General features: G+C 39.1%; 1 protein-coding gene across 1 annotated transcript in view; it reads left to right on the top strand.

Annotated features, from left to right (window-relative positions):
- Positions 1 to 242: 242 nt before the first annotated feature.
- Positions 243 to 25,490, top strand: part of SLC25A24 (solute carrier family 25 member 24) — a 34,096-nt gene continuing 8,848 nt past the window's right edge. Inside the window, exons 1-8 of the mRNA XM_063298357.1 lie at positions 243 to 523; positions 12,689 to 12,815; positions 15,824 to 15,911; positions 17,202 to 17,313; positions 20,420 to 20,578; positions 21,797 to 21,946; positions 24,113 to 24,220; positions 24,909 to 25,076. Coding sequence (XP_063154427.1) covers positions 341 to 523; positions 12,689 to 12,815; positions 15,824 to 15,911; positions 17,202 to 17,313; positions 20,420 to 20,578; positions 21,797 to 21,946; positions 24,113 to 24,220; positions 24,909 to 25,076 — 1,095 coding nt within the window. The 5' untranslated portion in view covers positions 243 to 340. The remainder of the gene's footprint in view (positions 524 to 12,688; positions 12,816 to 15,823; positions 15,912 to 17,201; positions 17,314 to 20,419; positions 20,579 to 21,796; positions 21,947 to 24,112; positions 24,221 to 24,908; positions 25,077 to 25,490) is intronic.

Below are 25,490 nucleotides of genomic sequence, written 5' to 3'. Positions count from 1 at the left end.
TACGTAGGGAGGAGGCCAGAGGAACCAAGCCCCTCCTAGGCCGTGAGTGAGCAAGCCCGGAGAATGCAGCGAGCAAGAGGAGCTAACTCTTCCTCTTCCTGCTTCTTCCTCCTGGGGTGTTGCCTCTTGCCTGTCATCGGGGTTAAACGCTGGATGGCTCCTCCCAAAGGCTGCAAAAGCCAACCGTATTTTTAAAGACTTCGCCGTAGCGCGGGGCCCTTAGGTTTTTTTTTTACGATCGGTTCTTGAGTGCATCGGGTTTTGACTCGCTTCTTGCTATTTATCCCCATTTTGTTGTTCTCTAGCCCTCTCGACTAAAAAGGTCTTCTTAGACTGCACAATGTTTCCCTTCTTGAGGGGCTTTGTGCTCCGGGAGGCTGTCTGTGAAGCGCCCGAAAGTATTTCGAGGTACGAAAACCTCTTCAAGAAACTAGATCGCAACGGGGACGGTCGAGTGGACATTGCTGAGCTACAAAGTGGCCTTAAAGAGTTGGGCATCCCTCTGGGAGATGACGCGGAGAAGGTGGGTGCAAGGCGTGAGGCTTGCTTAAGAGGAGGAAGGAAAAGAAATAGGCGAGTTATTGTGTTTCTGGATTGGGACCCCTCGTAAAGGAGAGTTCTTGGAAACCCGAAAGCTGGCGCGCTGTTGTGTAAACCTTCACTTACCTCAATACAAGTATTTTTTAAAAAATATGTTTTTTGTTACTATATAAAGAGAGTATTCCAACCCTTCTTCCACTCATCCCCATTCATTCCTTTTGGGGATTGTTAAAACGGATTGTTTTGTTCCTTGGCGGAAGCCCACGGTTTTCCTTTGGATTCTTCTTTCCTTGTATTTCATGCTGTCACGTGACTCTTTGCTCTAAAAGCCATAGGCAGTTCCCATTCACACGGAACCGAGGAAAGGTCGGTTCAGCGTGTGAGGACGGCTAGTTTGTTCTGTTTGACTATAAGTAAAATGTGAACTGCCCCCAATCCTTAAAAGGAGATGAGCACGAAAAATAAGACAACTGTTAAGAAAAGTGGGGTGTGTGAGTGGCAGAGAGGATAGTTTGCCAAGGAAAAGAAAATGACTAGTATATATACATTTTAAAAAGAGATTTGATGGTAGCCTTTGTGACAGTCTCAACAGTCATTCTGAATTTGTGACAAACTGAGTAATTCCTGAAGGAGTTTTCTAGATATGTCTGTTTAAGAAGAAGCGAATTGCCATATCCTTTGCCATCTATTCAGAGGAGAGTATAGTTTTAAAGGGAAGCAACTTACCATATCCTGTGTCATCTGTTCATAGATTATAGTTAAATAAAGTTTTATTTGATCATGGTCCTTTCAGTAAATGAGAGCTGAGATGTAATAACCACATTGAAGGTTAGCCATAGCGCACCCCCCCCTATTATATTACCAACTAAAGAACTGCTAGAGAGGAGATTACCTTCATAATTACCTTCATTATAGGTAATTAAATTTATCATTTTGGGGTGTAATACCAAATATATCTATTTGCAGAATAAATGTGGAAGAAATAATGCCACTTTGTCCAAAAAGATCGAGCTTTCATCCCATATGATAGCTGAGCAATGGTAGATGGAGTCCAAAAAGAAGAATATGCCTGACTGAAAAGCCTGAAGGTTGGAGGGGTACATACATTATGATATAAAAACTGTCTTACATACAGGATTCCCTTGCTTCATGCTGGGAATACATTCTCCGAAAATCTCACATAAAGTAAATTTTCATAAAGCAAGACACTGAATCTGTGGAAAACGGGTTGCAGGGTATGTAACCCAAATGCATTGACAAATGGGCTCATAGAGGTAGTCTTCGTTCAGCGACCACAATTGTGACCAGCAACTTGGTCATTAAGTGAATCAGTCACTAAGTGAAATCACAACTGTGCTTGTGATCTTACTTGAGCTTCCCTTTGCTTTACAGACCTTCAAAGGTCATAAATGTGAGGGCTGGTCACAAAGTTACTTTTTCATCACCTTTGTAACTGCAAATGGTGGCTAAACCAGGCAGTTGCTAAACGAGGACTACCTGTACCTGTACATTTTTAGAGCCTTATTCTTAAGTACTCTATTACTCAAACAGTTTTTCTTCCTTGTCTCATGTTCTCTGTACAGTGAAAGCATTATCTTTCTCCACCTTTTCTACAGCTGGATTTCTAACATGCATGGTTATCATGGCAGAGGAGGAGGTAGAATACGTCATGGCACTATGAATTTTATTATTCTTTGCTATGTTGTGCCTGGTAGATTTGCCCACATTAAAAGCTCATCCTAGGGCTGAGGATCTTTCACCAGCTTAATGAAATATGTCCAACTTTATTTCTAGTGTTAGGTCCTTTTCCTTTTTGTTTTGGGTAAGGGGGTTGAACAAGATGATGATGGCCATTTTGACCTCTTAGTAAGAGTAGTAGCTATTGCTGGTATGGAAGTTAGTGGGAGACCGGACATACAACTAGGACAACCACACAGCATGATGGTAAATGTGTGAGTGAGGGCAGAAATGGGTTTTGGCATGAAAATGTTGAAGTAGTTTTAGCAGGAAGATGTCTTGGCATGTTCCCAGACTTCTAGAGCAAATTGACTTTGCTGGCTCAAATAGCATAATGATTTTTTTGTGTGTGTGCATAAAGTGAATTCTTGGGTAAAAATGATCAGTTGCCATAATAGCAGATTCACATAAAGCAGTGGAAATTTGTCCTTTTGTCAGATGTCAAGACACAAGCATGTAAGGGCAAAGTTTGCATTGTGACATTACCGTGTGAGTGTTACCATTTTGACGTGGGTTCAGTTTGCTGTGGAAAGGACAGGAATCAGAGATACTAAAAAAGTCTGAGGAAAAAATGCTTTGACATGTGCCAGAGAAAACCAGAAATAACAGAGGAAGTACATAGAAGATGTTTATTCAGAAAAAGGAAGGAAAAAATGGAGAAAAAGGCTACCAGATTCTGCACAATGTGCAAAGTGCATTGGAATATGAGGAACAGGATTTTCAGGAAGTTGCTTTGATGCTGGTTTTTTTTAAAAAAATAAAACATATTTTTTTTAAAAAAAACAGTTATGATAAAAGACCAGCTGTATCTTGTGGCTGGGATGGGTCTGGGCAATTAGGCAGTATTGATCACGGAGGCAGTTCACCCTGGCACTGAACATAGCAAAGGGTCACCACATATACATAGGTGGCAACATAAGGTCTTTGTAGAGGATTGCAGCAGAATCCCCAATATCATATCTATCCAAGGCAAGTTGCAGTCCTCATGCTATGCTGGCTCAGTACCCTTGCCCATGGCTACCTGAGCCATGATTCATTCAATTAACCAGTTTTCTGGGTTTCTATAGCCTTCTGAACTATAAAAGACTGCATGAGCTGAATATGTATACCACTTACCCCAATTCTATGAAAACTGTTTTAGCCTACCATGTTGTGTCCACCGGGCCTGTGTAGTTTGCTGCTCAGTGAACCTGGAAAGGTAAGTGAAGATAGGTCAGTTAATCATGGATAAGTGTGTCATGCTAGAATAGTCAATGCGCTAAGTGTGTATAAAGAGAATTTGAAAGCAGGATGGGCAAACTTCAGGTTTGAACTTTAAAAAAAAAAAAACTAGGTCCCTGAGATCCACCCACCCCTACTTGGTGCAAAAGGCTTACATGTAGAATTCAATTTGTTTTGAGTACCACATCTGAAGAGCACGTTCTGTATCTTTTCTTTTCCTTTGGAGTATTAGATCAGCCTTTCACAGTCTACTCATAACCCCAGATGAATTGGGGCTACAACTACAAAATTAAAATATTTGAACTTACATTGCTACCTGTGAATTTTTATCATTATTGTAAGTCATTTTGTAAGCAGAAAAAGCATGATAAAAAAAAAGCTATTATAGGAAATATAAATCTCTTTCAAAAATATATCACCAGCCATCTCCCGTCCCTTTTTCTCCTGGCAACTTGTAGGAAAAAAGCACATACAATACAGTTTTATTATACTCTTGAGTGCTTATTATTTTGGAGCATAATACCATTTCACCATGCACACTGTTGCTCTTTTCATCTTTCATAATGTCCTTAGTCTTGTTTCTGAAATCAGAAGAATGAAATAAGTGAACTTTCCTCTGACAGTTCATGAGGTTGCCTTGAGACTTGCTTTACCAGTTTAGCATATTACATAGAGACAATTATGTTCAGTCAGTGATAAGCTACAGTAAAAAGTAAAAAGTTCAGTCAAAAGGGAGTTTAATAAATCATGGCTTGCTGATAAATATGGTATGATGAATGTGTTTGGAAACTTATTAGTGATACGTGTACTTTACCCTTGCATGTTTAATTTAAAGTGTACACTAAAACAGTGATATATATATATATATATATATATATATATATAGAGAGAGAGAGAGAGAGAGAGAGGTGCATAGGTTGAATAGATTACAAATATATGGAGAAGGGAACATTTTGTGTTAGAAAGTTTCCAGGAGAAACTATAAATTCATAATTTTTAGTAGCCTACTTACAGAAATAACAGAACATTGATGACCCTACCTGGGCATTTTGCCATTCGAGGCATAAAATCCAAATGATGTCTAATAAAAATATAATAAAGAAGCAAATACATGATTCTTTTTACTGTTTGTTTGTACAGTTGGCCTTGGGTACTACAGTATATTTGCTTGATGTGAATTTGTATATCACTAACTTACATCATAGTATCTTCAGCAAAGGATCGTTACCTTGTCGTGGTGCTGGAGCTTGAGCACCTCAATGATGCCATGAGCTAAACCGTGAAGGGCCACCCAAGACGGGAAGGTCATGACAGAGAGGTCAGACTAAATGCGATCCCTGGGGAAGGTAATGGCAACCCACCTCAGTATTCTTGCCGTGAAAACTAAATGGATCAGTACAACCAGAGATATGTCGGTATACCATCGGAAGATGAGACCCCCAGGTCGGAAGATGGTCAAAATGCTACTGGGGAGGAACAGAGGATGAGCTCAACTAGCCCCAGACGTGATGACGCAGCTAGCTCAAAGCCGAAAGGACGGCTAGCGGCCGACGGTGCTGGTGGTGAACGGCGAATCCGATGTTCTAAGGATCAACACACCATTGGAACCTGGAATGTAAGATCTATGAGCCAGGGCAAATTGGATGTGGTTATTGGGGAGATGTCAAGATTAAAGATAGACATTCTGGGCGTCAGTGAACTGAAATGGACTGGAATGGGCCACTTCACATCAAATGACCACCAGATCTACTACTGCGGACAAGAGGACCACAGAAGAAATGGAGTAGCCTTCATAATTAATAGTAAAGTGGCTAAAGCAGTGCTTGGATACAACCCAAAAAATGATAGAATGATCTCAATTCGAATTCAGGGCAAGCCATCTAACATCACAGTGATCCAAATATACGCCCCAACCACAGATGCTGAAGAAGCTGAAGTAGAGCAGTTCTATGAGGATCTGCAGCACCTACTGGACAACACGCCTAAAAGAGATGTTATTTTCATCACAGGAGACTGGAATGCTAAGGTGGGCAGTCAAATGACACCTCGAATTACAGGTAAGTATGGCCTGGGAGAACAAAACGAAGCAGGACACAGGCTGATAGAATTTTGCCAAGACAATTCACTCTGCATAACAAACACTCTCTTCCAACAACCTAAGAGACGGCTTTATACATGGACTTCACCAGATGGACAACACCGAAATCAGATTGATTACATCCTTTGCAGCCAAAGGTGGCGGACATCTGTACAGTCGGTAAAAACAAGGCCTGGAGCTGACTGTAGTTCAGATCACGAACTTCTTCTTGCACAATTTAGGATCAGACTCAAGAGATTAGGGAAGACCCACAGATCAGCTAGATATGAGCTCACTAATATTCCTAAGGAATATGCAGTGGAGGTGAAGAATAGATTTAAGGGACTGGACTTAGTAGATAGGGTCCCGGAAGAACTCTGGACAGAAGTTGGCAGCATTGTTCAGGAGGCGGCAACAAAATACATCCCAAAGAAAGAGAAAACCAAGAAGGCAAAATGGCTGTCTGCTGAGACACTAGAAGTAGCCCAAGAAAGAAGGAAAGCAAAAGGCAACAGTGATAGGGGGAGATATGCCCAATTAAATGCAAAATTCCAGAGGTTAGCCAGAAGAGATAAGGAATTATTTTTAAACAAGGAATGCGCGGAAGTGGAAGAAGACAATAGAATAGGAAGGACAAGAGACCTCTTCCAGAAAATTAGAAACATTGGAGGTAAATTCCAGGCAAAAATGGGTATGATCAAAAACAAAGATGGCAAGGACCTAACAGAAGAAGAAGAGATCAAGAAAAGGTGGCAAGAATATACAGAAAACCTGTATAGGAAGGATAACAATATCGGGGATAGCTTTGACAGTGTGGTCGGTGAGCTAGAGCCAGACATCCTGAAGAGTGAGGTTGAGTGGGCCTTAAGAAGCATTGCTAATAACAAGGCAACAGGAGATGACGGCATCCCAGCTGAACTGTTCAAAATCTTGCGAGATGATGCTGTCAAGGTAATGCATGCTATATGCCAGCAAATTTGGAAAACACAAGAATGGCCATCAGACTGGAAAAAATCAACTTATATCCCCATACCAAAAAAGGGAAACACTAAAGAATGTTCAAACTATCGAACAGTGGCACTCATTTCACATGCCAGTAAGGTAATGCTCAAGATCCTGCAAGGTAGACTTCAGCAGTTCATGGAGCGAGAATTGCCAGATGTACAAGCTGGGTTTAGAAAAGGCAGAGGAACTAGAGACCAAATTGCCAATATCCGCTGGATAATGGAAAAAGCCAGGGAGTTTCAGAAAAACATCTATTTCTGTTTTATTGACTATTCTAAAGCCTTTGACTGTGTGGACCATAACAAATTGTGGCAAGTTCTTAGTGGTATGGGGATACCAAGTCATCTTGTATGCCTCCTGAAGAATCTGTATAACGACCAAGTAGCAACAGTAAGAACAGACCACGGAACAACAGACTGGTTTAAGATTGGGAAAGGAGTACGGCAGGGCTGTATACTCTCACCCTACCTATTCAACTTGTATGCAGAACACATCATGCGACAAGCTGGCCTTGAGGAATCCAAGGCTGGAGTTAAAATCTCTGGAAGAAGCATTAACAATCTCAGATATGCAGATGATACCACTTTGATGGCTGAAAGTGAAGAGGAACTGAGGAGCCTTATGATGAAGGTGAAAGAAGAAAGTGCAAAAGCTGGTTTGCAGCTAAACGTCAAAAAAACCAAGATTATGGCAACCAGCTTGATTGATAACTGGCAAATAGAGGGAGAAAATGTAGAAGCAGTGAAAGACTTTGTATTCCTAGGTGCAAAGATTACTGCAGATGCTGATTGCAGTCAGGAAATCAGAAGACGCTTAATCCTTGGAAGAAGAGCAATGACAAATCTCGATAAAATAGTTAAGAGCAGAGACATCACACTGACAACAAAGGCCCGCATAGTTAAAGCAATGGTGTTCCCTGTAGTAACATATGGCAGCGAGAGCTGGACCATAAGGAAGGCTGAGCGAAGGAAGATCGATGCTTTTGAACTGTGGTGTTGGAGGAAAATTCTGAGAGTGCCTTGGACTGCAAGAAGATCCAACCAGTCCATCCTCCAGGAAATAAAGCCAGACTGCTCATTTGAGGGAATGATATTAAAGGCAAAACTGAAATACTTTGGCCACATCATGAGAAGACAGGACACCCTGGAGAAGATGCTGATGCTAGGGAGAGTGGAAGGCAAAAGGAAGAGGGGCCGACCAAGGGCAAGATGGATGGATGATATTCTAGAGGTGACGGACTCGTCCCTGGGGGAGCTGGGGGTGTTGACGACCGACAGGAAGCTCTGGCGTGGGCTGGTCCATGAAGTCACGAAGAGTCGGAAGCGACTAAACGAATAAACAACAACACATCATAGTATGCAGCAGTTTAAATACTGTCTTTGGTTTTTCTATGGCTAATCATGTCACCCAAGAACAAGAAATCCAACAAGGAAGGGATGTTCTGAGGCCCCTCCATATGGCAGTGTCATTTGGTGGGACCCAGAAAGCATGTCTTCTGTATCCTGGCCCCTGTCCTATGGAAGAGCTTATCCCCTGAGATTAGGACACCCCTGGCCCCGCTGGATTTGAAGAAGGGTTTTTTTCCATGGGCATTGGGCTGTGGTATGAGTCAGTCTGAAATGCATTGATGTGGATTGATTATGGGTTGGCCTCAATTGTGTCATGGCTTTGTTCAGTATATTGTTCTGGCATTCATTTTAATCCAATGTTAGCTGCCGAGAGTTGCAATTTGCTGTATAAATTGATTAAATAAATAAATAAAAGTAAAGAACAGTCATTGTGTACATGTAGGGTGAACCAAAATTTGAAACCACTTGTTTGGTTCAGGTTTTGCTTGTGTGCTATCTGGAAATGGCAACTGCTTCAGATTCATTCAGTATGCTTGGTCTGACAAAAGCAACAGAACACAGTTAAAAGAACTGCATAGGACAATGATAAGACGATGGAATGCTTATTTACATACCCAGGCAGAATGGGTATGTGAACTAGCGTGAACCAGAATATGCTCTATATCAGCCTTTCTCAACCTTTTGACCCTGGAGGAACCTTGAAATACTTTTCAGGCCTCAGGGAACCCCTGTACATTCAGGCTCAAGTATAGTCCAGAAGCTACAAAATTAATTACAAAATTAATACAAAGTTACAAAATAAATAAAATAAAATAAAATATATAAATACATTATTCATTTCATGGGTAGGCCTGTATAGATGGATTAATGTTCTTAAACTGAAAATAAAGACTGAAACTTACCTCTTTCATGCGAAGTTGCCTGAATTTGAAATAATTTTTTAAATAAATTGTGATCTCCCAGGGAACCCCTAGTGACCTCCAGTGGAACCCCAGGGTTCCATGAAACCCTGGTTGAGAAACCCTGGTCTATATCAACGGGAATCTCAGCTTTCTGAACTTTCTGTAGTAATGTAACCAAACCTGTTCTGTTCTGCTATCCTTCACAAACATATATCTGCAATTCGTACATACAGTAGATAAGTAGCAAGAATTATTTTCTTGCAGAATTTTGCAATGCTTTCATATCAGGAATAGCAAAGGACCTACAGGTCAGTTAATACGAATGAACGTGGCAGAACTAGATGGTGATTTAGACAGATTTTTTTAGAACTTAGGTTTTTTAGACTAGAAATTGGGATTCACCGCTGATTACAGTATAACAGAACTTAAATCAGTAACTTTGTATTGAATTTTTGTTTGTTTCATTCTCAAGCTGCTGCTGGTATTTCATTCATTAAAGTTGTTTAAAAAATAGAAATGTCTGCCATCAATCGAATCACGTATTTGGGCTGCACAAACTGGACATTTATTTGATGGCAGCAAAGACATAACAGAAAATTCTAAATTTTCTGCCAGCTAGTCACTTGATGGATTTTTGTAGCCCAGATATGATACACCTAATTTATCAGTGGCACATATCCCATTAATACAGTATTAGCATTTCATTAGGGTAATTAGCAGTGACATTTGAGCTGATTTGATTGATCAGATCAGATAAGTAAAGAATTGCTTGGTCTGACTTATTGACATGAGTCAACGTTCACGTTTTCAATGGGAAATTCGGTGCCTGCTATTTTAGGTTGTTAACATTTGTAACATTACATAAGCTAAGCTTGTAGCAGTCACCATTTGTGTTTTACAGATATAGTAAAGATGTGCCAGATGAGCTATTTAAGCGACTGCAACTGCAATTGGTACATTTATTGTTGTACTGTATATTATATTTTTAGTTTCACTCATAGTCATATTTATGGATACCATCCTGGTAGCAGCAAAGCTGAATGTTCAAAAACATTTTAATTAATAAATACAAGTGGTATTGTATTTACCACTTTTTGTACAAGTCTAATGTATTTACAAATTCAGTGCTTTTCTTTTGTGTCTGAGCCTATTGTCAGATAAATGTTGAATGAAACCTCTTTCTTCATACTTAATTTAAAAGAGGGTTTTTTTTGTTAGTTTACATGCTTGTTTATATAAGGCTAAGCTTTGTTCAATATATATCCTGTCCTTTCAAGAAAGAAAGCTGGAACGTTCATTAAGCTTTGCAGGCATTGCCTTTTTCAAGCACTGGCTGCTTCCGTTCCTGCTTATTTTGCAGTAGGCTCAGGAACTATTGGATTACATAACTATACTGGTTTGGTATGATCAGGGTATCTCCCCTGCCAAGTAAGTATTTTAAATATTTTAAAGCTAGTATACACTCCAGCTGCTCTTCTAGAGATGGACTTTAACAAGCAAAGCTAGAGTTAAAGGATAAAGGATATAGAGAGGCAAACAGACATAGGGAAGGCCCCACCTTTTCTGTCTCCTGCGCATAAAAAATACATTGTTTCTGCCGCTAGCTACCTTGAGCAACTCAGAATTCCCACCCATCAGAGAGCCTCCTCTTTAGCCCACTGCCATGCTCTCCCACCTGCAGTATTGGAGGGCAAATATTAAAAAATTCCATTGGTCGCAAGGCTTTGTCCATGTGACTCAGGGGAGGTCGAAATCACAGACCACGTCCTTCTGCACTGTGCCTTCTACAAAGATATCCGCATTAAATTCATTACACCCCTGATTAGTAAACATCCTGGACGCACAGATCCTGAGTAGATGCAATTGCTGCTTATAGATGAAACGTCTACCATTACGGTGCAGGTAGCAAGGTTCTGCGCTCCAGCAATGAAGATCTGACACATCAAGAGAGGCCAACCTTTGTAATTGTCTTGTATACAATAGTAAACTTTATATAATTTTATCTACATATGCAATATAGTTGTAATGTAGTTTTTCGTGTTTTATATTTTATATCTAATACACTTTTGAAAAATTCTATATTCTCAAATAGATAAAATAGGCTACACCCTAGACCTTGCATATAGAGTTAGATAGAATAACTACTGTATTTTAACTGGTTTTAATATATATTTTTATTATATGTTGTTAATATCTTAAGCGTGACTATGTTTGTCTTACAGAATAACACTATTGTATTGGTCTGTGACCGTAATAAAGATTTAACATCTAACTGGCTTGGTATTGTGGAGATACTCTCCATCCCATCCGGAGAACAGCAGGTTAGGCAAAACTGGTTTGGCAGGTTTTAAGAGAGATAATGTACTAGATAGCCAGAGGTGGAGAATGTTCAGATATTGTCAAGAGAGGTGACTTCAGCTTTGTGTTGCTTTTTGACTAGTTTTTCATCTTGTGTATGAAGACAGGAGTCCCTGCTTATCACACTGCTAAAAATTTAATGACAGTGTTGCTGATAGGTAGAAAGCTGCAGGGTGAGAAAGACAGATAACAGTTAAATATTACATCTCCTCAAGATAGCTAGACTCACTGTAATATTCTTGGAATTATTCTTGTGAAAGACTACATCTTGAAAATTTTACACCAAGGTGCTATGCTTTTGATGTATTAGAAAAATGCATGGAAGTTAAATCAAGTTTTAGCCAAAATAGTTAAATAGAACCTCTACACACAGGGAGAGTGTATCTCTGAGTACGTGAACGTGAAGATTGTCAGGAGAAGCATGCTGCTATTTATTTTATGGAAGTTTATGCCACCATTCAAATTAATTCCTGGGCTGGTTCATAATACTAAAATAAAAGCATTTAAAATGCATCCTATTTAGACCAAGACTCAGAATTCTCAGCCAGCATGGCAAATGACTGGGTATTTTAGGAGCATTAATTCCAAAAATTTGGAGGGCATTAGGTTGTGGAAGATTGAATTACAGATTAAAAGCAAGTTTCAAAATCAGGGAAGAAACAGTATAAATGTTCATGGAAATAAAAACACCTCCGGATGCTGAAATGACAGGAGGCAACTCGGCAAGCCTCCAAAAAGAAATAACTATAACCGAGAGGAGCATTCAAAAATGGAGAAGCGCATTCCCTGCTATTAGGAGTGGGCAAGCCTCCTCTGATCATAACTGCTGAAAAATGATGGCATGGCTTCCTGCCACATTGAGAGGAGAAACGGTAATGTAAGCCCTTGAAAAGTCATTTCAAGTCATATCACGGTTTAAAAAACTGAGAAGATCCCCAAATACTTTGAAAACACCAAATCCTGCTCATCTATATGTTATATGATTCCATATTGTGGTCTTTAGCCTCCCAATGTGAAGCGTGATCCTTGTCCTCAAAAGGTTGCAGGGCTACAGATTCTCTAGTCCATTTCTAAAGAAATGCTTGATCTGATCTAGTATATAAGTTCTTGTTTTTATTATTCCCATTTGTCTTGCTGTGTGGAAATTGAAACCATACTTACTGAAAAAATGTGACAGCAGAATAAGTCCTTTGATAATATTTGGCAAACAGTCAAATATTTAACAGCATTAATATCTATATCTTACTCTTGGCAGGCTACAGTGGGAAACAATCCATAATGCAGCTTTTAACCATTTCAATTATAAGAATTTATAGGCCTCATCTAATACTATTTGCTAAAATACTTGTTTCATTTATCATTCATTCATCTTTCCTGGATATTTTGTATGCCTTTAGTTACTGATGTTCTATAGAAATAACCATATCTTAAAAAGTGAGAATCCGCTTGAAATTATACACAACGTTAATAATACATCTTCAATATATTTTCCTTAACAGAAAATTTTCAGGGCTGGAGACACTAATCAGGATGGAAGACTGGACTTTGAAGAGTTTACACATTATCTTAAAGACCATGAGAAGAAAATGAAACTTGCATTTAGAAGTCTGGATAAAAATAATGATGGTAGGATCCAATTTGTTGCATTAGATATGTATGTTAAGACTGCAGAAATAAATAAGTATAAATAAATAATAAAGAATTCCAACTCTGACTTGATCCTGTATTACAAAATGCTGTGTAACCTTCTATAAATTAATAAAATGTAGGTATTAATTCATTAATATGTTTTCATTCATTTATTTAGGAAAATGAGATATACATATGAAATAATCTATATACTACTAAAATTCTCCTGTTTGTCTGTCTGTAACCTTCAATTGGCTGAAAAGGTGCATCATAGGGCAACAGTTTTTGAAGAAAGGAATCTCAAATGGGCTAACTTAAAGAATGTGTCCAAAATCTGGGACTCATGACTCCCATGGAATAGAAATTTCAAGGATCTTTGACAAAGTTGTGGCTGCTACAGCTTTGCTGTGGTTAGCTGCAGCAAGTGATTGTGATTTCAGACTACACTTCCCAGAAACTCATAGGTTGCGTGGAGCAAGGGAAGATGGGAGGGTGTATCTTCACCCTCTTTCCTGCCTCCCTCTGGCCCCTGTGCCCAATCGGCTGGCAACAAGGCCCAATGGACAAGCGGCAATTGGCTGCTTTGGAACCAAGGCTGAAAATTGAAAGCTCTTAACAGCAGTGGGCGGTGAGGGAAGGATGAAGGAGTGACTCAGATACCTCCTGGAGAGGTAGGGCTGGCTGGGGGGTGCCAGTGTTGACGGATGAACCTTCTTCCTCCCTGGAGGGAGGGGACCCTTGGGGACATGCCAGGATAGGGAGCAGGGATGCAGTTTTCCTCACATTCCGCGGCTCCCTTTGTTCCCCCTCTCCCCAGCAAAGTGGTGGACAGTTCTGAGGGTCAGCCAAGAAGTAGGAGGAGGAGGCAGCAGCAGCTTCACTGGGGCTCTGCTGAGAGTCATGAGGGGAGGGGAAATGGCACCTGCCTCTATTATATGTGGAAAGAAGGATGACCCGGTGGGTCATGGGTTGTCTAGTAGTTACTAAAGCTCTCTTGAAATAATCTGAAAATGCCAGTTGAAGTAAAAAATTCAAATGCACACTGTTATTTATTGATTTAGAAATGAGTGATTTAGTGATTTAAATGAATGATTTAGAAATTAGTCTTAGAGTATGACACTGAAAGCCTTCAAGACTGAAGATACATCTGTAATGAGGTTGGTGCTGCAACTGGTCTTGCTATGAAGCTTAAAGAGAGGAATGATTTAGATTTGTAATGCAAAGCAGATAGAGATCTGTTACACAAAGCAGCAGTCTGTCATGTTTGCTGTGACAAAGTTCTTAATTGCAGGGTAGGAACACACCAGATGTTGCTAAACTACAACTTCTAGTAGCCCCAGCCAGCTATTGAATGATGAGGGATGCTGGGAATTGTAGTTCCATAATATCTGGAGAACAACAGATTTCTTCCCTTGGTTTAATCACAGGGTTTTTTTTTTCTTTTGGCCAAAGATTCTTAACCCTATTAAGGTTGCAGCAGAATCTGTAATTGGGAAGAACTCTGTTCCAAGCAATAGCCTTGAATTATTCTTGGCAGTGTCACAGTTGTAGAAAAAAGGACCTGTGAGACTTATTACTAAAAACAGTGGCCCAGGCTATTTTCTAGCAAAGAGATTTACCATAGACCTTCACTGTACAGCAGAACTACCAGCCAAGAAGGGTTTTGTGGAAGTCCTCCCTGTTTGTTAGGTACTCTAAAGAGGACATTACCCAGATATTGTGCTGAATATTTCTGAAAAACCCACTCTATTTTGATGAGAGCATACATGCTATTGGTTAGAAGCAGCTGGTGAAGGAAATTCCTTTCTCTGTGCCATACATTTTCTTTAGTGCTTGAGCAGCAGGTAGTGGGGCAGAGATTGTAGGATAGGATTTAACACACACGCACCCTCATCACTTGTTGCGTTCAACTGATAAAAAAGGATAAAAATCAGGGAAAAGAAATCCTAATCCCCCTTTCCTTATTCTTCAAGGGTTTTTTTTTTAAGCATTAGCTTAGGAATGGAGAGATTCAGGCTGAAATACCTCTCAGATGAGAAGCATAACGAGTGTGTTGTAAGGCTAAATAGGGGTGGGAGAGAGCCATTTATGTTGATTTAAAATCCTTGGAGGAAAGGCAAAATAATAAGGCCAGAAAATGGGAATTCATTTTCTCATTAATAAATGAAGTGAAAAAATGTGAAAGGTGCCCTGTGCAAGCACCGAGTCATGTCTGACCCTTTGGGGGGATGCTGCTTTTGCAATGTTTTCTTGGCAGAATAAATGAAGTAGAGTCACTACCATTTGCTCTGCTTAGGAAGTGCTGTAAATAGCAACATTTGAAAAGGTGTTCAAATCTTCCTTATGTTCCAAACCTAACCATATATTGTGGCATATTTTCCTCAAATTTCACGGGATGCCAATTTCAGCAGTTTTAAGCACTTGTGACGCTTCAGTGTCTAAATACAGAATATATTTCTTTTAAAATGTATTTTTATAATGTATTCTTATCAGACTTCTCCAACCTAGTGGTCTCCATATGTGCTGAATTACAGCATCCATAATCCCCATCCAGCATAGATGTAGATTTAAATTACCATTCAGTCTTGAGTCTCATTGAGTGACGGGATCAGTCCCTTTCAATGGAACATACTTTATACTGCTATTAAAACATCTGGTAAAACAAACGCATGGTGAAGAGATGAGCCATATACACTGCTCTCAGAGTGTCTAGTTCCTTAAAGTTAATGATATATATGGATAATAATATAATAAGTGGAAATATATGTCTGAGAACTATAACCAGTTTGTGTCAAAACTATCAACATTCTGCTAATGATTAAGGAAATCTTTATGCTGTTCAGCATGTCAATTACAAGTGCAAGAAATGAACGTATCCCCTGATATTTCATTCTTGACTCTCTGTAATATATATCAGTATTCAAAATTCTAAAATCTGGATCAGTTGACTTGAAGTGGCAGAAGTTGAAAAGTTATTTTCACTGTGCTTTTCTCTTTTTTTAAAGGTGTAATTGAAGCCTCAGAGATTGTTCAGTCTCTGAAGATACTGGGCATAGATGTTTCTGAAAAGCAGGCAGAGAAGATTCTAAAAAGGTCAGCAGCTATTATTATGCCTGGTTATTGGAGTGACTCATGAGAAGGCCTGGCATGTCCCTTGAAAAGTAAAGTCACATGTTTGATGTTTCTAATACTCTATCCCATTGTAGTAGGATGGCTTTGAATAATTAGTAATGACATTGCTTTGAGGAAGGAGCCAAGGATAGACCAGGATTTCGTGAGACAACTTATGGGACAGTTTGGCAAGCTTGAAAGAATCTAGGAGGTATTGCTTAGATCTGTGAGACACAACCTCCTTCCTTAGCCTAAGGCAGTGTTTCTCAACCTTGGCAAAATTAAGAAGTGTGAACTTCAACTCCCAGAATTCCACACATCTTAAAGTTGCCAAGGTTGAGAAACCCTGGTCTAAGGCAAAAGGAAGGGTGGGAGGAGGTAATATTTATATAACTATTCTATGATTGCAGGAAGCCCCTCTGCCTCTTAGTCTGGCTGGGAGACTTTTCCAGCCTATTTCCAAGGAAATGAATGGATGTATCCATGAACTCACCAGGAGTGGAACTCAAAGACAACTTAAACTTTCTATGTATGCTGGGTTTGCACATGATTTATTTTAATCATGGGTTGTCAAATCACTGTCTGGCTATTTTCACACAAGATATTAATAAAACATAGCTTACGCACAACAATGGCTAGTTCACACAGCATAATAAACATTGTGTAAATCCAGTCTAAGCAAAAAAATCTCTGGGTTTAACCCATCCTCCCCATCTTACATATTAAACATTTATGGAACGTTCTTGGTTGGTAACACTTGCTAACATGTGGCAACAACACTATTTTAGGAATTTAGCATACAGTTCAGCAAAAATGGTCCTCTTCAGAGTCTTACTGAGACTGAATGGGAACATGATAGCATTCTTCAGAGCCTTCCAGGGGCAAGTTTTTGTATTAACGAGAAGTAAAAAGAAATATTTCTACCCCCCACATTGTCTTGAAATATTATCTCCCACTAATAAATTGTTAGCTTCCTATTTGTACATGGCAAGAAACTCTTGCTTATGGAATCTTCTACATGTGTTCAGGAAAACTTTCCTTAGATTGATAAGGGGGATCAAAAACAAACAATAATCTGCTATGTAGAACCTTTGAAAGGCAACTGGGTAACAGGTCGAGGCATTTTGCACATTAAAGCTAACATTAAAGATTGGCAAATAAAACAAGGATTTAGAATGTGAGTACATGTATAATGTGCTTTGAACATTATTAAGGCAAAAAAGTTAGCAGAATGCACTGTAAAATACTGGTTGTTTCATTTTAAATTTTTAGCATGGATGCTGATGGGACAATGTCAGTGGACTGGAATGAATGGCGAGATCATTTTCTCTTTAATCCTGCTACAGACATTCAAGGAATCATCCGTTACTGGAAACATTCCACAGTGAGTATGGTTTGCATTTTTATTGCAGTCCTGATCTGGACTATATTTATTTAAATAACATGTGCATTAGCTTATTCAGTAATTATCCCTGGCAGCTGTTTTTTTAGTTAAAGCAGAAGTTCTTGACAATCTTTAGCTAGCTAAGCAAACTGTTGCTCCAAAATTGCTTGAAAATCTTGTTCTTTGCCTCTTTTTTTAAATAAAGTGCTCCTAATTTAAATGTTGATTTAAATGGAGAGCCAATTTGGGGTAGTGGTTATGACACCAGGCTAGAAACTGGGAGTCCATGAGTTCGAGGCCTGCTTTAGTCACAAAGCAAGCTGGATCACCTGGGCTAGTCGCTCTCTCTGAGCCATAGGAAGAAGGCAATGGCAAACAGTTTCCAAAAATGTTGCAAAGAAAACTGCATGGACTTGTCCAGGCAGTCACCAGGAGTCAGTAATGACTTGAAGTCCCCTCACCCTGGCCTCAAATAAAAAAAATGTTGACAAACAACATGTGTCAGTAATCTATTCCTGCAGGTCAGGTGTAGATCTCCTTCATTGTTCTTTTAGCAGCCTTCATGCCTGAAAAATCGACAGTTCTTGAAGTCTTGTTAAATTGGAAATGCTGCTTAAAAATTAATGGTTACTATAATTGCCAAGTAAATATAAAGAGTGCATACAGCATAATGGAATGATTTGGGGCTAGACAAAATAGATGAAACAGTAGAGTCATTCTGCTTCTTGACCTTTGTTCCACTGTGCACCCTGTTGAATAGCTGATGGCCATATAAGTGTCCAGGGATGGTCAAAAGCAGCAGAGTTTTTAGTAGAGATGATAAACTAAACTTGTTTCTGGTCTGCAGTGTTGGTGATTTCTCGATTTCCAGAGTCAAATTCACAAGTTAAAAAAAAAGTCTATTCAGCTGCATTTCATTTGGAACAGAATGCCATTGATTTTTCTTTCTTTCTAGAGTTAGATTTATTGCTTTGACATCCAGTTGCACTTTGAATTGGAAAGGCATCTAAAATGTGGATGAAAGGCAGGGAGAGGACTGACAGCTAAAATTGATAGACTTAAATACTGTATTTAAATAAACGTTCTAAGTAGTCAAATACAGTTTATATACATTTGCTTAAATATATTTTTAATGTCTGTTAAATTAAGGTTTATGTGTTAATCCTAACACCAGCAACAACAGTTAAAGGAAACCCAGCAAGTGTTGCTCCCTCTCTCCTATCCAACTCCCAGCTTGGCATTTCCCTCTAGCCCACCTACCTCCTGTCCTGCCCAGTGTCTTACTTTTATCTCTTGCTACACCTCAGCCAAACCACTAATGCCCCAGTGTGGCATATCTCTGTTGAGTAGAATTTGTCTGTTAAATCCAAAGTCTGTTAAACTGAAGTCTGTTAAATCAAGGCTTTACTAAATAATGATTTCCCAATGGGTTCTGTTTACAAAATGAAGAATATGGATACATGTGCCTTTTACTTTCATATTGTTGCCAGGAAAACTAGAGAGAGGTGTCTCTGAAGTCATGAGGAGTTGAGCTCAATTCAGAGAAGATTCCACTCCTTTTTTCCCTATACTAATATACTGTCCTGAGCAAAAGTATGTTCACAGACATCTCTCTTGATTTCTATTCCTGCCTACCTGACTTTTTTGAAAATGGGTTATTTTAATTTTAAATGGGAAGCTGTGATGCTGCAGTTGTCCCCCACCCCAGTTTCAGCAGCATCTCTATTTCCATGAATCCCTCAAGGACTCATACATTTGGAAAATAAAGCTAATGGGTGGATACAGTCCAGTGCTTTATTTGATAGTGTACCCACTTCTCCTCCGAAAGACAGTTAAGCTGAGCTGGCTAGAGGATGTCGTGGGGATCATCCACATCCATTTGTCTTTAATAAATTAGGCATGTTATATGTGTTATGTCATTGGCTGCTCCTACCATGAGTGCTCCTCTCTTGTGAAGAGGGAAGTCCTTTCCCATGGCAACTGTTTTATGAAGGTGCCCATAACATACTCTCAAAATCTGAGATGTCTTCATTGGCTTCATTGCCCTTTCCACTACGTTGGATAGGGTGTGTGTGCTCCAGGTCCCTTTCCTGGTGGGGCCTAGGAGGTGAGCCTTCTCCGTAACTGCCCTTGCCTCATGGAATATCTAAGATCCAGCATGCCCCTATCTTTTTAGCCTTCCAGGAGGCCTTAAAGACTTGGCTGTTTCCCCGAGTGTTGGGCTAAGGTGAGGTTGGAACCCAGTAAGTGCGAATGTTCAGGTGTGGAGAAATTTTGTTCTGGGGTGCTGAGGGTTGTTTTGATGCTGGTTTTATGGTTATATTGTTTTATTGTGTCCTCGTGAGCTGCCCAGGGTCATTCTATATAAGATAGGCAGCCATATAAGTCTAAATAAATGAACAATAAATAAGAGATTGAGGATCCATGTCTTAATACATAAATTTGCCAGTATTGAGTTTGGGTAGAAAATACCCTCCAACCCTGAAGGTTTCTTGTCTGAAGGTATGTTAAAGAATCAGCTGAATATCCCTTATGGTACTTCTTGCTCTGGGAACTTGAACTTTGGCGTTCAATAACTGGTAGTTAAGAAAACTCTCAGATTGATTTTGCTGTGGAAGAAAATATATGTACTGTAACATACACAATTTATCTTACTGCTAAAAGAAAATAAATGCATAATATTGATTGGAGGTTAAAAAAAAGCTAGGATGAAGTAATAGATCATTGGATTAATAACACTTTTAAAAAGTTAATCTTAGTAATTCTTAAAATATCTCTGCAAAGACATTCTTTGTAATCATACAATATGGTTTTCAGCCTTGCTTAGGGATATAAAATGTACATTTCTAGATGATGTCTTTATTACAGCCATATTCAAGTCAAAAATCAAGTCAAGTCAAAAATTTTAAATTATTTGTAGTTATGATGGTAAAATTTTTGAAATGATGGATTTTAGAATGTATTGTGTATGCTTCTTTTTAATTTTTAGTTGAATAGAATTGTGTTTTATAGCAATCAATCTCTTTGTTGAAATAAAAGGAAGTTGAATTTAAGTCATTCATTCTCTTGCTTGCTCTTTCTCTTTCTCTCTTTTGCATTTTAACAGGTATTAGATATTGGAGATAGTTTAACTATTCCTGATGAATTCACTGAAGAAGAGAAGAAGACTGGCCAGTGGTGGAAGCAGCTTTTGTCAGGTGGAGTTGCTGGTGCTGTGTCTCGAACAGGCACAGCCCCCCTGGATCGTCTCAAAGTTATGATGCAGGTGGGCCTTTTAAAGCATAGCATCCAAGATCCAATAAGCTTCTTAGACATGTCCAAAGGCTTGGGTGCAGGCAGTGGGCTTGCAGCATTTAGAAGAGTGGGTTGCCATATTTTATCAGAAATAGTTTGGTGTACAGGTGGATGGACTTAGAATTGATCTACTTTGTGTTTTATCAGAACCCCAAGATTTGTCTGACATACTCAGAATTAGGGACTCAGAACCTACAGCATTGTTTTTCCTGTCAGGACTGAATGTAGCTCGTAGAGCTATTACACAAAAGTCCATTCCAACCCAAGCTTTCTTAATTTCAACAATAAAATTTAAGACTGGTGGTGGTGGTGGAAAATTATTTTGTTGCTGCTATTGTTAGTCAGAAACCCTTGCTAATATACTACAGTTCACCTAGACATGTCTTAATAGATCAAGATCTACTTTCTGCCCACCTTTAATTTCAGCAACCAATTGCCATATGGCAGAAGGACTGGTAGATAAAAAGGTTCATAGCCAAATAAGACAGGCAGTGTAGTTTGAACTGTATAGAAAAATTGAGGTGGTACTCCTTAACTTACTTCTGTCCAGTAACCAAGCTTACTTTTGGTATTGAATTTGGCTGCCAGAATAATTGCTTGGAAGAGAAGCTATAGAGCAGTGTTTCTCAATCTTGGCAACTTTAAGATGTGTCTTAAACATGTCGGGGTTGAGGAACACTGCTGTAGAGAATTAAGCAATTGAGCTGGGGATGGGGCAGGGGAGAAGGTGTCTGTAATCTCCTGCATGCCTCCACTCTCCCCCTTCCATTTCTAGGAGATAAAGAAGTTCCATGCTTAAACACTAGGAGCTGCCACATTTATGTACACTTTGGCCCAGCAAGGAAATCTGTATCTGAAGAGAGAGTTGAAGAAAAGGAAGAGGGTTAGATGTCAGGTCAGATGTTGCTTTTCCTCATTTTGTCTAAGGAAGGGAGGACAATCACACCAGACTTCCGCATTTTTAATGGCTAGGTGGGAGCCTTGACAAACAGGTTTGGTGTACCTGAGTTTTCCGCTGTGTTTATCAGATGTCATGAGAACAGTCACTATCTAGTGCATAATCTGGAATGGTTCCAATTCCTTTCTTGAAAGGTTTGCTTACTTTATGCCTCTGTTGAAACATAAAAGAAAGCTACAGTTTACCAAGTGTTCTGTGTATGTCAGGTAATTATGTATCCTCTTCCTGTAGGTGCATGGCTCAAAGGGGAAAATGAATATAGCTGGTGGCTTGCAACAAATGGTGAAAGAAGGAGGAGTCCGTTCCCTTTGGAGGGGAAATGGTGTAAATGTTGTTAAAATTGCACCTGAAACAGCTATCAAGTTCTGGGCCTATGAACGGGTAAGATGTTAAAAACATGGGAAACTGTGATAAGCTCCTCCTTTTCTCTAAGGCTGATGTTCATTGAACTGTAATAAGGATGGTCTTACCATGGATGTCAAAGTTGTATTTATCCATGAAAATGCTTTCACAGGTTATAAAAAAGGCCTTATCCATTTCTAGAAGAAAGTGTTCTGCTAAGTTACCTCCAAAGGTGTCTTTAGCTGATACTGTTTTTGCTTGCTTTTTAAAAATAGTTAAATAACATATTTTTATCCTGTTTCTGTCAGCCCTTCAAGGTAGACCAGACTAGGAAACCAAAGTCATGGAGGCCAATATGTATTACTTTTATTGTAAAGCTGTAGTAACAGAATCTTGCAAGTCTGAAGATGCTTCCCCCCTCCCTCCTTTTATCTTTGTGAGAACTGGGGAGAGCCTTATCTGAGATGTTTTGTCAGGTTATAGTTCTGCCCCAGACTCAGGTTTCTTTTATCTGATTGTTGTCTTTCTCCTGCCCCTCAAGCGCATTCCTTCTTCCCACTACACTTTCTCTACTTAAAAAGAACTTAGTGGACTTTTGAAAAAAGAAAGAAAAGAAGAGTTCTCTCTCAGTTGGAGTTTTCTAAACATTAAAACAGCTGAATGTATATTTAGAGCCAAATTATAGCCCATTTTTCCTTCAAGTCATTGAGGATACATATAGCTCATTTTATCCTTCCAGTAGTCTCAGGAAATTGAGAGCCAGTTTGGTGCATAGTAGTGGTTAAGGCATCAGGCTAGAAACCAGGAGCCCGTGAGTTCTAGTCCCAGCTTAGGCATAAAGTCAGTTGGGTGACCTTGGGACAGTCACTCACTCTCAGCCCTAGGAAGAAGGCAAGGGCAAACCACTTCTGAAAAAGCTTGCCAAGAAAGCTTCAGGGATTAGTCTAGGCAGTTGCCAGGAGTCAACACTGACTTGAAGGTGCACACACACAGAGCCTCAGGAAATTAGTTAGGCTGAGAGACAGAGAATAATTACTCTGGAGATTTGAAGTTGTTTAAGGAAATCCAGGAACCAAATCTCTATGCTCCTTTCAGTGTTATATCTAAATGTTTTCCTTGTCAGAAATTCCTTGTTATTTTTTTAAAGTTGTGTGTCCCATATGCCTCATTATGTGGCATGAGAACAGAAAGTGGGCAAATGTTTGACTCTTTGTAACATTGAAATAGTTATATGCTGCTGACCTAGGCAGGTCACAGAGCAGCTTGGAACAAATTTACTGTCTCATACTCTCTGCTCTTAGACATTTGCAGTGCTGTATTTGATACTGGATGTGGGAGCTGTGCTACATCAAAAAGGATTCCCATCAAGGCTTCAACTGATGCACTTTCAAGCATCAGCCTTGCTTCAGATGGACAGTCTTTTTTATGCTTCTTTTTTTTCTCCTTATAAAGCAGTTTTAAAGGAGAAAAGGAGAAATTTCTTGAACTAGAAAATTGTACTGGAGAAAGTAATCCCATTTCAGGCACCAGTGCCAGTTGTAGCTAAGTTTGATACAAATATGCAGAGCCCCTATTTTCACAACTCATCCTTGGACACAGAATTGCCTTTATTTCACCCTCTGTGAGGACATCTTCAGGTAGTAGTAATAATAATTGTGGTCAATTATTAGAAAACTCTCAGATTAATAATAAAACAGAAAAACACCATGAAATCAATAATAAATATTAAAAACAAACTAATGGAAACAAAACCAAAGCAGAGTAGCCAACTCTGGACAAACTATGTGAGTGATAAAATATATACTGTATTTCACTGCTGTAGAAAGTTACATCTGTCTTTACTCTCCGAGAGCTAGAGATGAAAGAGATCCAAGGGAGAGGAATTCAGTAATGGTGGAGCAGGTTAGAGAAAGCTACACTATATATCCTTTGTTTGGTCCATAGTTAATGTCATCATGGGAATATGCTCATTCAATTTTGACAATGAAAGATAACCCCATCATAGATATTTATATCAGTATAGAATGGAGTAACTATTGGGGCAGCCTTAAGCTGATCACGTGGTGCAGGAACCGACTGGGTAAATAGCTTGCTTTGACATACACACATACAGAGCTTGTATCCTGCCAGGGCAGAAGCATTGTTAGTAGTTTGTAGGTCTAGAATTAATACTGTGCTTTTTTTTTGTATTTTGTTAATACTCAGTATAAGAAAATGTTTGTTAATGAAGAGGGAAAAATAAGAACTATAGAACGGTTTATATCTGGTTCTCTGGCTGGAGCAACTGCACAGACATCTATTTATCCCATGGAGGTAGGTACTGGATAATATCATCTATTTTTAACAATGCCCTATTTTTGTCTACTTTCTTTCAGACTTCAGGATATTAAACCATATTTACCCTAAAAAATCATTTAAGCTAAGGAGAGTCCTATTTTGAAACTTGCTGCTTTGGGAAGATCACAAATCAAGCACACATTTTGCATGTGGAAAGGACCAAGTTAAAACTCTCTTACATTTCCGATTAAAATATCACAGACTCAGATGTCTTCATGTGTTGTCAAATGTTTTACGGCAACAATAGAATTATCAGATGTTGCATCTGAATTAGAGTTGCCTATAATGATTCACCCTTGCTGAGAGATATCAGGAAACTATGGCCTGTATGTTTAAAGGACCTAATCTAATTCACATCTCCCTTTTATGTAAACTACGCATAAACTATCTCTACAGACTAATGTACATTTTCTTATTTAAAAATTTACAGTGATAGGGACATCTGCCAGAATTAATAGATGTGAAATAAGTGATCCAGTTCTAGACTGATTTACATAGTCTTAAGTCTTGCCTGGGCCATAAACTTGAACTCCTTTTTTCATATGTTAATTCTCACATATGTGACTATGACTCTGATATTCTGGATTTATGTTAAAGACTGATTTGGGGTATAATATTTAACTGTATTCTTTTCTGAACTTCTTGTGCTCATGTATTTCTTTAGGTATTAAAAACAAGACTGGCAGTGGGTAAAACAGGACAGTATTCTGGGATGTTTGACTGTGCTAAGAAGATTTTAAAAATGGAAGGAGTGAAAGCCTTTTACAAAGGTTATATTCCCAATATTTTGGGAATAATTCCATATGCTGGCATAGATCTGGCTGTTTATGAGGTGAGTTGGCATATTCTATAACAATCCAATGAAAAAAACATTTGTGGATAAAGTATTTGATTCAGCCTGGACTGGAGACTCACATTTCTGCTCTTCTGATGCCATTGACCAGTCATTACATCACAAATTTATATGGCAGATCAATTTTCATGACTTTCCCTTAAAACATTAAGGGAGGTAATGTACTTAGGGAAATTGTAAGCTTATGTGATAATTCTCAAGTCTTTCTAGTGCTATAAAGGGAAAGGGAAAGGTTTCCCTTGACATTAAGTCCAATCGTGTCTGACTCTAGGGGGCGGTGCTCATCTCCATTTCAAAGCCGAAGAGCCGGCGTTTGTCCGTAGACACTACATGATTATTAATTATTTGTGAAGATGCTGTTGAATCTTGATAGTCTAGTCAAGTCTTTCCTTC

The sequence above is a fragment of the Candoia aspera genome, chromosome 3, assembly GCF_035149785.1.
Source record: "Candoia aspera isolate rCanAsp1 chromosome 3, rCanAsp1.hap2, whole genome shotgun sequence".
Taxonomy (NCBI): domain Eukaryota; kingdom Metazoa; phylum Chordata; class Lepidosauria; order Squamata; family Boidae; genus Candoia; species Candoia aspera.
Note: the sequence above shows the minus strand (reverse complement) of the source record. Positions and strands in the feature narration are given on the sequence as shown.